The sequence below is a fragment of the Aythya ferina genome, assembly GCF_964211825.1.
Source record: "Aythya ferina genome assembly, chromosome: 8".
NCBI classification, from domain to species: Eukaryota; Metazoa; Chordata; class Aves; order Anseriformes; family Anatidae; genus Aythya; species Aythya ferina.
Genome location: NC_140304.1, coordinates 17122198 through 17134843, shown reverse-complemented (window position 1 = coordinate 17134843; position 12646 = coordinate 17122198). Strand labels below are relative to the sequence as shown.

Here is a 12646-nt window from a genome sequence, read left to right as displayed (position 1 = left end):
GCACAGGCTGGGGAGAGTCCTTAGGCCACTCTGCACAAGGAGGGCGGAAATGGTCAGTCAAGAAAGTATGAAAAAGAGAACTCTCCCAAAGCACCTGCTTTTGCTGTTTGTTTTTCCAGGCTCTGACGTCTCTGGGTGGTTACTTTCCAGTTTGTATCCCCCAGCCCCTGGTCACAGGTAGGTTGAACTGATCCACTGTGCCCAGCTTTCCCTGAGGTGTCTGTGCCATGTCTCCTGCACGACTCTCCCAAGGAGGAACGGTCTGAGCAGCTCGCCTTTCCATTCCTTCCTCCAGCACAGTGGTCTCTGGCTACGTCCAGAGCTGCTTCCCTCCTCACAGTCACCTCACATCCACCATGGGTGAGGAGGCACGCGGGAACAGGTCCTTCAGTAGCAGATCCAGATATTTTAGGACAGTAGTTTCATATGGCATTAGACTCACTGCTGTTGTTGTAGCTTTTATTCTTTCCCCTATTGTTTTCCTGTATACCAGGTGGTTTGTACCAGCTAAAGAAGTGACCTCATTTCCACGATTCTGCATGTATAATTCAAAACACTTTACAACTCTTGCTGAATATCTATGCTTCTGGTTATTTGCTGCTTGCTTTGATGCTTACAAGCATTATTTAGGGCTTTGTTGGGCACTTCTGCAGAGAATCACCTTTTCTTCTTATTTCCTAGTCGCTCAAAGAGCATTTTCCTCCCTCTTGTTCCCTTTCCTTCTTAGCAGAGATACAGGGGTGTGTTTTCTACTTTATTTTCCAGTACTTAAATATTCAGTACTGCCCATTACATTCTGGTCTCATTTGCTTAGTCAGTTCTTTTGAGTGGAGACTATAACTTCCCGAACACCAAGCAAGGCTGAAAAGTTCTGTAGGCTACAGGATCCTTTTGTTTCTCATGTCTCTTTTTGTATGCAAAGCATTCATACAAGACTGGGTAGTGAATAGCTCTTTGTCCAGGAGCTAGTGAGAACGCGGCAGTGGAAGTCTGCAGAAATACTGTTCTTTGCATCAGATGTATCATTAACTCCTCCTAAGCCATATTTAATGGCCTGTTGTTCATGCAAAGCCCTTTTGCCCATAGATAAGCAGAGGTTTGCATTTGGCAAAGTGACAAGGTGTTATATACTTCTCAGATTTTGCACAGAAAATTGCATGCTTTCTCTTGCAGTGTTATAAATTTATGTTGCAAAAATCAGCATGGGTATCTCTAGTGGGATTTAAATGCAAATGCCTTATGTTCTGCAGATACATACTTAATATTTGACACAATGTTAGGACGGTGATACTCTGAGTCATCTCAATAAAGTTTGCTCAAAGAACTAATGACAAGTTTTGAAAAGAGAATATAAAAATGTAATTGCTATTCAAGAACTGGAGCTTTCCTTGCTCAGTAGTCGGGAAAAATGTCTTTTGTATTGGATAAGATCTATTTTGGTCATTTTACCTAGCAGACGGTAGTGGGGAGAGAAATCCTCTCCACTGAGCAACAGGAAAGAGCAGCTGCCGCAGCGTGTGATGCACGTGGTATCAGCAGCAAGTCTTGGTTCTGTCTAGGCAGTCATCACTGAGAAGGTGTCAGCAGAGTTCTCTAAATGTCCCCTGCCCCTTAGCCCCCATCTTTTTGTACCTTTTTGTTAAGATAGGTCACCCAGTGTTAAAATATTTGGAAATGCAGGGCAATCTACAGGCCTACAAGTGCAAATATTGAAGTCAATAGTTAAATCAAATAAAAATAGGCTGAACTTTACACTTCAGCATAGTGAATTAATGGACTTCATGGAGGTGTTTAGCAATATTGTTCTAAGGCTTCTCTGATTTATTTTGTACTTGCAGTAAAGCAGTAGTACTTCAAGCAGTGAATTGCATTCACTTTGAATTGGAAAAAGGTGTGACTGGGACCTGGGAGAGGCCAGGTATGGTTTAGTGGTGAATTTGGGCACAGTAGAGTCAGAAAGAAGTGGTCTGTTCAATTTCACCTCTTCAAAAGTGCTGATCTCAATAGAAAGAGCATGGATAGGGTATGATAATGCTTGGGAAACACGGAAGAAAACAGAGAGGACATTGATGCACCAAAAAAAATCAGAACAAAATTGACATTTGTTCTTCCACCAAGTAGTGATTCCTCTGTGAATGCTCCTGCTAGGATTCACTGTGATCCTGAGGAGATCAAGGGGTTAGTCAACATGTTTAGAAGTGGATTCTTACTCCATTGTCAGTTTGGCTAAGCCTATTTTTCTTCAGATGCTTGGATTAGATATGTGAAATCACAATGGTGAAATGGCTTGTCCTGTGTGTACCTCCATGGCCAAGGACCCTTTCAATTTTTGAAGTTCTTAAAGCCTTTTCTCATGCTGCTGCAGTCCTGTAGGATCAGCAGGATTGTTTCTTTATACTGGGAAGAATTTATGCCCTTCAGAACCTAAGATTTGCAAGTTTTTATGTGTGTAGTATGCTTTTTTACCTGGGCAGAAAAATGCTGTGATAACTGAAGTCTTCACCTCTGGTGTAGGATCTTGCACTGCATGAGGGACGGTGTAGTGGTCAGAGGAAGCTACTGGGGACAAGCAGCCATGGTCTTGTTCTCAGCTTCGCATGGTAACATGCATAGTTAACAACTTGAGCAAATCCTTTTCTGTTATGGCTAGCTGCAGTGTAGCTGGAGATGCAGGGTCTATTTTTAAATGATGCAAGTTGCCTTACCGCAATACCCTCAAGGTGAAGTAAGCCCAGGTTGACCTTCTTACAACTGCGGCCATGCTGCTGCTATCTGGGGGGTTACTTGTTTACGTTCATTAGTTTGGGTTTACTTTGTGACACGCTGGAGTGAGCACTGTATTCAGACCAGTGATCTCTGCCTCAGCTTTCCAGCCATAGCGGAATACTCCAGCCTTAAACCTTTGTCAGAAGATTGTTGAAACTTTACTAATTATTTTAAAGTATTGTGAAGTTTTGAGATTGAGAGCCATGACAGGGCAGAATATCAGTGAGGGTGGGAGATGGGGATGCAAAAACATGTTCTTCACAATCTTCCTGTACTGAGCTGCAGCTCTTACATGGGAAGCCTTAGACTGATACTTCAGAGAGCATAAAACTACCATCTCTTATTTCTGTCCTTCAAGACAAAACACCTTGGATGAATTCATTGCAGTTCTGCCATGAACCTTCCCTATACAAACTAACAGTCCCCTATATTTTCTTTGTCTGATGCTCCTAGAACGTTGTAGCACAAACAGTTAAAGATGCACTTGTTCTCCTAACTATTCAGATTAATTGTAGGTGCCTGACTAACAGTTATTCAAGCACAGGATGTTTAAAATCAGCTTGTCTTATTCTGAACTGGGAGTAATTGTGCCTCCGCTAAAGCTGGCTGTAAGGAGTCATTAAATTCTTTATGGTGCTGTATATCTGAAGCAGTCGGTACTCCCATTGAAAATGGAGTGCATAATCCTGCCCACAAGGCACACGCATTACGTATGTACAGAAGAGGAGATTTTGCTTTATGCTGTTGGAGCTGCACCTCTGTTTTTTTCTTTTCCAGTGGCATTTGCACAGAGCTCTGGACCATTCCCCCTCATGGCAACTGTGTCAAGATTTTTGGCACAAGTAGGCAATTGCCACCTAGAAAAACTTGCGGGAAATCCCACATAGAGTTGGAAGGAATGGCAAATACTAGAGAAACAGAAATTGAGTCAGAAAAAGTGGTTTGTACAGCCTTATTGCACACTGGCATATCACTATGGGAAAGGATGGTATGAAAACTGACAGAGAGGGTCTTGGAGCTTTGAGCAAATTGTTTCGTTTGCTTCCTCCCATGTACAGGCTACTTCATACAAATTAATAAGTTAGGTTTGAAGATATTGGTTGTCTCTTTAGGAAATTTCTGCTCCTTAATGAAACAAGCTCCATGAGTTTGCCAACTGTTATATCGCATGTTTGTAGTTCAAGCTAGAAACACTTTCTAGTTGTTTGTGATAATTGTGTAAGAACTATATTACTTGGGTTTTGTTTTTATTCAGTAGAAGTTCCTCTAAACACCTATCTCATTTTTTCAGGTATGGAAACCTGGAGACCTTAAGCTGTGAAGAAGTTGGGAGCCAGAATTCCTCCGGATCCAAAACAGTAGTCAGGAAGTAAGTGTGGTTTTGCACTGTACAGCAAGCCTCAGTCAGAAGTCAGTATTGGAGGAGGATGTGGGCAGCATAGCTGTTGTCTCATTTGAAAATTCATAGCACTGTTTGTTTGCTTAAACAAGCTTGTTTAAAAGCCAAATATCCAGAGTCATATTGAGAAATATCCAGTGGTATAACCCAGAGATTTGTCAGTCAGGGAAATTGTCTTGTATTTGAACAAGAGAGGAACGCATCTAGGCCAACGTTTTGTTGATTAAACAAACAAGGAGTATTTGTTTTCCCTGCCTTATCTATAGCAGTAAATGGCTATCGCTTATGACTGATTTTATTGTGCATTACATCGCAATAGTCTGCATCTGCAGACCAAAGCTGAGGTTGTTTCAGGCAACATGTGTATGCATGCCTCTTCTTCATTAGCTCCTCTATGATTTACAGGGTTGCTTTTTGAGTGAAATTTAAATTCTGATGTCACCCTATGTTGCAAGAAAAATACCAAAGCTCTTTTGAAATGTAGTTTAAATGGAAAAAGGTGGTTTGGTTATTATCCTCCTAGCATCATATAAAACTGCATTTTATCTTAAGACATTGGGTGTTAAATTTTTACTTTGACGTCTGTATGATGTGTGGTTTGCATGCGCTATGGCAATAAAAAGTATCTAAGTGGTTATGTTTGATTACAGTATGTGGAGAAGCTTGATTCTTGTCAGCATTGCTCATGACTGTTTTTCTATAATTCTGTCTCATCTTCTATCGGTTTAAAAAATCTTAGTCTTTTCTCAGTGTACTGACTTGGCAAGGAGTAATTGAAGAGGCCTCAAGTTTATTTTCTGTTTGTTCTGATCTTGAAGAAAATGTTGATTTTTTTTTTTTTTTTTTTTTTAAATCATGTGAAATACACAGTCCTGTCAAGACTGAGAAATACAGTGTAGTATTTTCATTTCTACGATTCAGGCAGATTGTTGATTGAAATCACATCCTTTCCTAAAATACTGAGCCTGCCCTTCACACTGCTTACCTCTCTGCATTTCTGATGGCATATGTGTTTTGGACAGGGAGTTTTGAGTCTGGTGTAAAATGGTTCCAATGTCCCCAGTCCAGAAATTTTCCTTTAACATACCCAACACCTTCCTGTCCTTCACTGTCTGAATGCAGTGGTCAGATAGTAGGGTTGCTTTGCCTTCTGTCACCCATGTAGAAATTGTTTTGTTTAACCACCATGAATAAATTGGTGAAAGCCCCCTTGTCTGTGAGTGTTTCAATAACTTTCTCTGAAAACACAAGTAATTATGCTTGCTTGACTGCAGAAGACATATAGAGCTTAATTAATGTTTATAAACAATAAAGGAATCTCAAAAAAGGCTTTAGTTAGTTTAATGCAAAGTATTAGTGCCTGTTACTTTATTTATATTTATTTATTTAGTATTTTTAACACTGCAGACACAAAGCTACAAGCTCTAATGGTTTGGGCTGCTCCTCTTGCCCCATGAGACTCAACACCAGAGCCCAATTCCCTGATTGTTTCCTGGTTGGCATAAGAGAGAGCTGTTAACACTTTCCTCACATTTTGCCATGAAGAACCCATCAAAGAACAGCTGATAGTTGAATCTTGGTCACAAGCACCAAGAAGGCAGAATAGTGCTGTAGGTGAAGGAAATAATAGCCAGCCAGCAAGTTCCTACACTGTCATCCAAAATAAACTCTTAAGAACTCTTCCTACTTTGGGCAGGCCATTTGACTTCCCCATATTTCAGCCAGTCCAACCATTAAATGAGCTAAAGCAGTACCTTTCTTGCAAAATAGATGAAGGATTTATACTGAAGACGTGGAAGATGCTTTCGCCAATATAAACCATGTCAGGATTAATCCCCCCACCTTTCCACAGACTTGAAGGAGCTTGATTATGAGATGGAGAGAAAATAGATGGGAGTAGTCTTGATGCTAGTGTCGCTCAGCCTGTGGGCAAAACACGTCAATTCAATGTTGTGTCTGAAGGTGAGGGTGCAACTGAAATACCATTTAGTAAGAACATATTGTCTGTGTTTTTTTGTTTTTTTGTGCTTTTATATTTTTCAAGCAAAATTGTTTTTCTACTGACATGCACATAGTCTGTTGTTCACCCTGGGCCTAGCTGCTTCCTGCTGCATCCCTGGTGCCTTCCCTTTGTCATGCACCATCTTCATGCAGTCAGCAAATGACAAAAGCATGGGGTATGTCTTCCAGTTCTCACAGTAGCACAACTTCTGATGAGTTTATCTGACCCAATTTTCATTAATATATTCAGCACGGCTGATGAATCCTTTGGTCCTCATGAAAAATCTGTATCTTTTATGTCTAATTTTGATACCCGTTACCCAACTACTTGTTTATAGAAAGCTCAATGAAGTTATTGACAAAGTAATTTACATGTCATGTGCACATTTTAACAGATCCTGAATAAATGTGAATTCACTTTCCTGACCTAAAAGTTTCCACACACGCACGCACACACACACACACACACACACACAAGCTACAGAAATGAAAAAACAATGCTGGGAAGAGAATTCATGACTAAATATCTCATGGAGCTTTAAAAAACTATAGAGGTTTCTGCAAAATCTTAGGTATGTATGAGAGGATTTTTGTCATATTTGGTATACTGCAAGCCCACTGTTTACTACTTTCTGTGTTGAAACCCCCTGTTCGTTTTGTACTTGTGGCACAGAGTTATGACATATTTTGAGAAGGAAAGTGTTTGATGTACGTGAATTCGTTTTACCATTTTATTATTCCATCCAGTGCTAATATAGCTAAAAACCTGCAAGCCCTACACTATGGCTTGAGCACACTTGTGGCACAGTACCATTTGAGAGGCTTGTGGGAGCTATAAACCTACCCTTGCGTTTCCAAATTCTGGGTCTGAGCCAGCAGTTACTTCTCACACTTGTTTCAGTGACACAGAGTTGTTACTGACCTGAGATGACTTCCGCTAGGCTTGAAACCTGCCTTCTAAGGATCCTTTCTGCCACGCGGATTTTCTCCTGCACACATAAGCATCATTCCTATCATTTTTGGGCCACAGGAGTGCTCAAAGATTTATTTTTTTGTTCAATGGAGATCTGACTTAATTATGTTTAACACAAAATGTCTTTTGGGATTTTTATTATTATTGCCATTTTCTTTAAAACTGTATTCAGTAGTATGCAGTTAAAACAAAGGTACAGTAATTCTGTAACTTTAAAAAGATCTAAACAATGTTAGGATGATGATCAAGCTTTGACCAGTGAAATATTTTGTGACCTTAATAAAACTGCCTTGCATGTATTTTTTTTAGGATCGAGTCCCAGTGTAGATTTCATGTTCCGGAGCTTGCTTTCCGCAGTTCTCACTGCTCTTAGTCAGCCTGAAAGTTTATGATCTCAGTATGAAAGAATACAGTTCAGAAAGGTCACATACTTCAGTGCAGTGTATGAGTTAGATGGACTTCAGCCCGTGTTCCCAGAAATCCGATGCTATGCCTCTCTTAATTGTCTGATAAGGTAGTCAGGAGGAGTAACTTACTTGACCCTCTGTCTCCTGTTATTAGCAATCCTTGTTACTCTTCCTTGCATCACGTAAACAACACCTCCTGGGGCTGATTCTCAGATCAGGGTACCTTTGTGTCAAGGTAGGACGGAGTGGCTTCCTCGTCTTTGTTGGGTGGTCCCTCTCTTCGGAGTTCTCTGTCTCCATTGCTTGCTTTTTAGCTGAGGACTCCTGCCAACTTTCAAAAAATAAATAGGTTTAACAAATCACAACACAGATCTAATACCTAGATATAACACATTCAGAATAAAATCATACGTGTGCTAAGTATAAATGAAAATTTATCAGTATCATACTGATGGGAAATTTAAATGAGATAATCTAGTCTGAAAGATTTCAAGCCCCTTGACGTACTCTGGGAAGGGAATCAGCTAGGCAAGCAATTAAGGCTGTTTGAGGACCTCAGTCTTCATGAAATTGTTGTGTGTGTTGCATGTGAGATAGTCAGAAACAATGCTTTTGGTGATATGGCCTGATCACTGTAATCTCTATTCCCCGTAGTAGGGGAGCTCCTCAGTTAACTTTTAACTCACTGCCAAAAGGTTGAGTTTTCTATGCAAAGTGTTCTATGAAAAAGTTGTGCCTTGTTTCCATCCCCATACTAAAAGATGGTGTTAAATTTGATTTCTGGGCAATCAGCGCTGGCAGACAATAACAATTCAAAGAGCTGATGTACTACAGGAGCAGAACACTTCTTTCCTATAAGATAGGTACTAAGACCTGGCTGGAGCTGGAGGAGGGCAGAGAAAGAACCCTAAAGCCTTTGAAGTATAATATACTGTAGCAGCCTGTACCTCTGGGGGCTTGCCTGTGCAACATTATACAATTTAAAGGGGAGGATTCTTAAAGAACTCAGAACAGCTGACTGGGAAGCAGGAACAGTAAAAGAGATTTAAGCCCTCAACCTCTCTTTCTTCTACAGTCCCAGTCCTGAGGTGGCTGGGTCCTGAGGCTTTTAAATCCTGAATGAGCTCAAGTAACAGTAAAAGTCCTTTCAAGCCTCCTCTTGAAGCATAAGGTTGTGGTTTCCGTTTGCTACTGGCTTCACTTGGCTTATCTGGAGTGCACTGGTTGTGAATGACAGGCCACAGAAATGAATCAGAATACTTGGGGCTTTTTTGTCTTGAATGTCATCTCCTAGTTGCATCTGCTTTATTATCAAAATGTGGGATTTATTTGTTATTAAAACTTGGAATGTGGCATGTGATTGGAAACTACAGACAAAGCAACTTGAAGCTGAACTGAAATCTCCTTGTTTTATTCCAAAGCAATTGGACAAAACAGTTCAAATAAAAAAAAAATTAAGGAACTACTCAGTTACTACATGGCATGTCTTGCATGTTTACCCTTCTGCTTCTTCATTAACATAGCGAATACCAAAACTTATAATGTCATACTGCAATATTTGGAGTTTGTCAGAGGGATAAACAAATACTGTCCCAGGGCTTCTTGTGCATTTAGACTGTTCTGACAGAAAGCTCGTCTGTTGCTACCTACTGAGGTTAGCAGCCCTGTTGGAAGGCAGAACGCGCAGTTAAAATCCTGCAGGAATAAAAATGGGCCTGAAACTTTGTGCTCCAGGAGAACAGACACCAAAGGAATGTGAGACAAATGGAACAAAAATTGCTGGAAGTTTCTGATGCCTTGGGAAATCCAGGGTGGGAAGCAGTTAAGACTCATTTGTGAGAGCACCAATCAGCATTCATTCCAGTAAAGCCAATTAAGCTAAAACAACAGCAGAAACCAATGCAGTCACATGAGAAGCAGTCAAACACAGGGCAGTATAAGCAGTGGAAGAGGGGGAGAGTTATGAAAACAACCAGAACCAAGCAAAAAGAATAATTAAAAGAGCAAAGAAAAATACTGATTGGCATCTCAGTTAAAACAGAGTAACTACAGAGCTGTTGCCTTAGTGACTTCATGCGTCCCACAGACAGACCCCGGCACGCTGTGCAGCCAGACATTCTCAAGTCAAGAGAAGAGCAGAGCATTTGCTACAAGCCACTAGCAAGTTATTTGTAAACAGGCTGGGGGTGAGAAACTACCATTACAGCAGCCTTTGCACAGAGCTTACGTACATTTGACCCCTTATTCAGAGCTGAAACTTAATTCCTTGTGTCATTGTTTAACAAGCAAAACTGAGAAAATACAGGTGGCTTAATTTAATTTCTATGAGCAAGCCTGAAAGCCATTGTGCGGCAAGGGGAGGAAATCACCCTCTGTGAGGATGATTCCACTGCTGGGCTTCGCTGTGCATTTGGCAGATCAGGGGAAGCGTTGTCTGTGTTCCTGTCTGACTAACTTCATAAGGCACTCATTTAATCTCTTCTGCAGCTGAGGTTCTCTGTGTTCTCCTTAGTCATTGAGATTCCCTTGTACTCATTCTCTAGAAATAATTGTGGTGGAACAGAAAGCACTGGTGTTCCCTTCTTGCCAAAAAGTGTTCTGTTTAATTCTGATGCAGACCTCTTCAGGCCCAGGGATACAGCTGTCTTCCCATCCGAGAAAGGGCTATGCCCACTTTCCGTGTAACCTATTGCATCCCTTGTGGCTGTGTGATAAGAAGGGCTCATTCTCCACCTCCTCCATGCCCTCCTGGCTCAGCTTAAGAGATGTTAGACCTGGAGCTGCTACAATCTCATCCCATTTCATGGCAGCTTGTGGGCAAATGTCAGTGGGTGAGTAGTTCTGTGTTTCCAGTTCATAAAGCGACAGAATCACATACGCATCTCCCAACCTCAGTAGATAGGTTTTAAAGGCTGAAATGTTCAGAGATGGATTCTAAGCAAAACTGATACGGAAACTGGAAGACTTTCTGACAGGTGCAAAATTTGAAGGTATCACTGAACAGAGCCCAGAGCCCATGGTTGGCAGGAGAGGAGTTAAACTTTTTTTTTTTCTTTTTTTTTTTTGTGCTGCAAATATCAGAAAGGAAAAATGTGTATCTCATAATCGAACCATGAAAAATGTAGTCCGTGATGTTTCTTTTCTGTCTGAGATCTCGGAAGGCTCCCATTGTTATCTGTCTCTGGGGCTATTGAGTACAGGGCGTTTCTTCTCAAGGGCAGCAAATGTAAAGCTACTGCAAGATAGGGGCCATTTTCCAGCCTGTTTTCAGAAAGCTTCCTCCCCCTGACACACCAAGTAGGAAGTCAGGCGATAGGAGGTCAGTAGGCCATAGTGTACCTTTTTATTCTTTCCTATTTCCCCTCTTGCCTGAAATTATTTTGCTGCCAAAAATCAGCATCTGTAATGGCTGTGAACTCTTCACCCTGCTCTGGGAGACTGGATCTGTGTTAAACTCTGTTTATTCTTTGGCTTATGAAAGTGGCCAGCAACCAAGCCTCTGGAAATTGAGCTTAGTATGTGAACGATATCAGTACAAGAAAGTGTCCTGTGGAGAGGCTCCTCCTATGAAATTGTTGCTGAACTGGTAAATGCTCATAAGAAAAGAATTCCCAACGTATTTTTGGCAGTGGAGCCAGTAGGGGTGAGAGTGAGTTTGTGACGTGGGGAAAAGCGGTATGCAGCAGGAGAAAGCACACAGATAGGGCCTGCAATGAGGTAGAGTGTTTCCCTGCCTGTGGCAGAAAATAAATGAAGTTACTGCAGGCATAGGGCAGTGGTGTTTGTCATGGGCTTGTGCAGGGCGGGAGAGGACAATGGAAAAGCGTGGGCAGGCAGGAGAGTAGAGCAAGTGCTTGCGGATGTCTCTGTTTTGGCTGTGCTCCCACCTTGGGAACTGGAGCGTGACACCTGTCCCAGCTGAGAGGAGCGGACCTGGAGCCCCAGGCAGAAAGTTTTGCACCCACTGGCCTGAATAGCAAAGCCCTGACTAGTTGCATGCGCAGTGGAAGCTTGGCTGAGTGGAGTCATGAAAACCCAGTCCGAAATGGCTTTAAAATGTGAAGAGTCTTCAGAGCTGCACCATCTGTTCCATGTTTGCAGTGAAACCTGAAACCCAGGCTGTTTGAATGTTAATTTTTGGTTGTAAGTACTCTTTGTAGCTCTAAAATTGTAATTGCAGTTTCTCCTGTCAGCTAGCCTAACCAAACAGTATTACTGACAGCTTTCCAAATACTCTCAATAATTAGAAATTTGAAGTTGCCACAATACCAGAGAAGGAAATAGAAAAAAAACAACAGACTAAACTGGATGGGACTTGGAAAATGACATCTCTACGGGATTAAAAGTTAAACTGAGTTTTGAGGAAGGAACGATATGCTTGAGATGAGACCGGGAGAGGTGATCTTTACTCTTCCTTAACTATTAGCTTATTCTGAGTGTCACTGAGCAGCTGACTTAACCAGATGTTGTTGTAGTTCTCTGTCTGCAGAACAAATGTACCAGCATCTGTCTGTGGCTCTGCTGCGACAGCTTTCTTGGCTGGCTTTTGGGTTCTTCGTTGCACAGGAGTCTGAATGTGTAATCCATTTTCCTACTGAGCTCTTCTTACAGGCTCATAAATTGAGGAGAGATTGGTCCTCCTGGCAGGCTTGTCCCTGGGTATTTTGCAGCTGTTAACATGATAGACCCCAAGCCACTGCTTTGGTGTTCTGTGTTTGAGAATTTGAACTTCAGAAGCCAAGTGCCTGACTCATGAGCCCAGAGCCCAGGTGCTCGTTGGGCTGACACAGTGCTGGCTCAGACTGGATACCCTGAGACAGGGGGGTTTTGCTGAAAGCATAGCCCAGTGGAGCTCGTGAGGGCTGCTTCCCTAAAAAATGGCATTTATTCTCTCCTAAGCATCTTCACCTAATTTCCATGAAAGCAGGAACTGCTCACCTCTCTTCCCTGCTGCAGCCGTTACGGCTGCTGGCTAGAAGAGGTTTGAAATACAGGGATAGTTTCAGTGTCCTTGAGAAAATCTTCAGGGCTTCCTTTTCTCTGGAAGCTTGATGTTAATTGCACGTTTTCTTCTGGACCATGGTATTCTTCTCTCGTGTT

General features: G+C 41.8%; 2 protein-coding genes across 5 annotated transcripts in view; one reads left to right on the top strand and one right to left on the bottom strand.

Moving 5' to 3' along the window:
* Positions 1-12646, bottom strand: part of LOC311440447 (uncharacterized protein) — a 378092-nt gene that overhangs the window by 254124 nt on the left and 111322 nt on the right. The gene's annotated exons all lie outside the window — the stretch shown is intronic.
* The window catches only part of RGL1 (ral guanine nucleotide dissociation stimulator like 1), a 76025-nt gene that overhangs the window by 35448 nt on the left and 27931 nt on the right, over positions 1-12646 (top strand). For 3 of the 4 annotated variants that reach the window (XM_084527381.1, XM_084527382.1, XM_084527383.1), the window contains exon 4: positions 4058-4135. In XM_084527381.1, coding sequence (XP_084383507.1) covers positions 4058-4135 — 78 coding nt within the window. Of the gene's footprint in view, positions 1-132; positions 178-4057; positions 4136-12646 lie in introns of those variants that run through there. The other variant, XM_084527384.1, reaches the window with a different exon arrangement.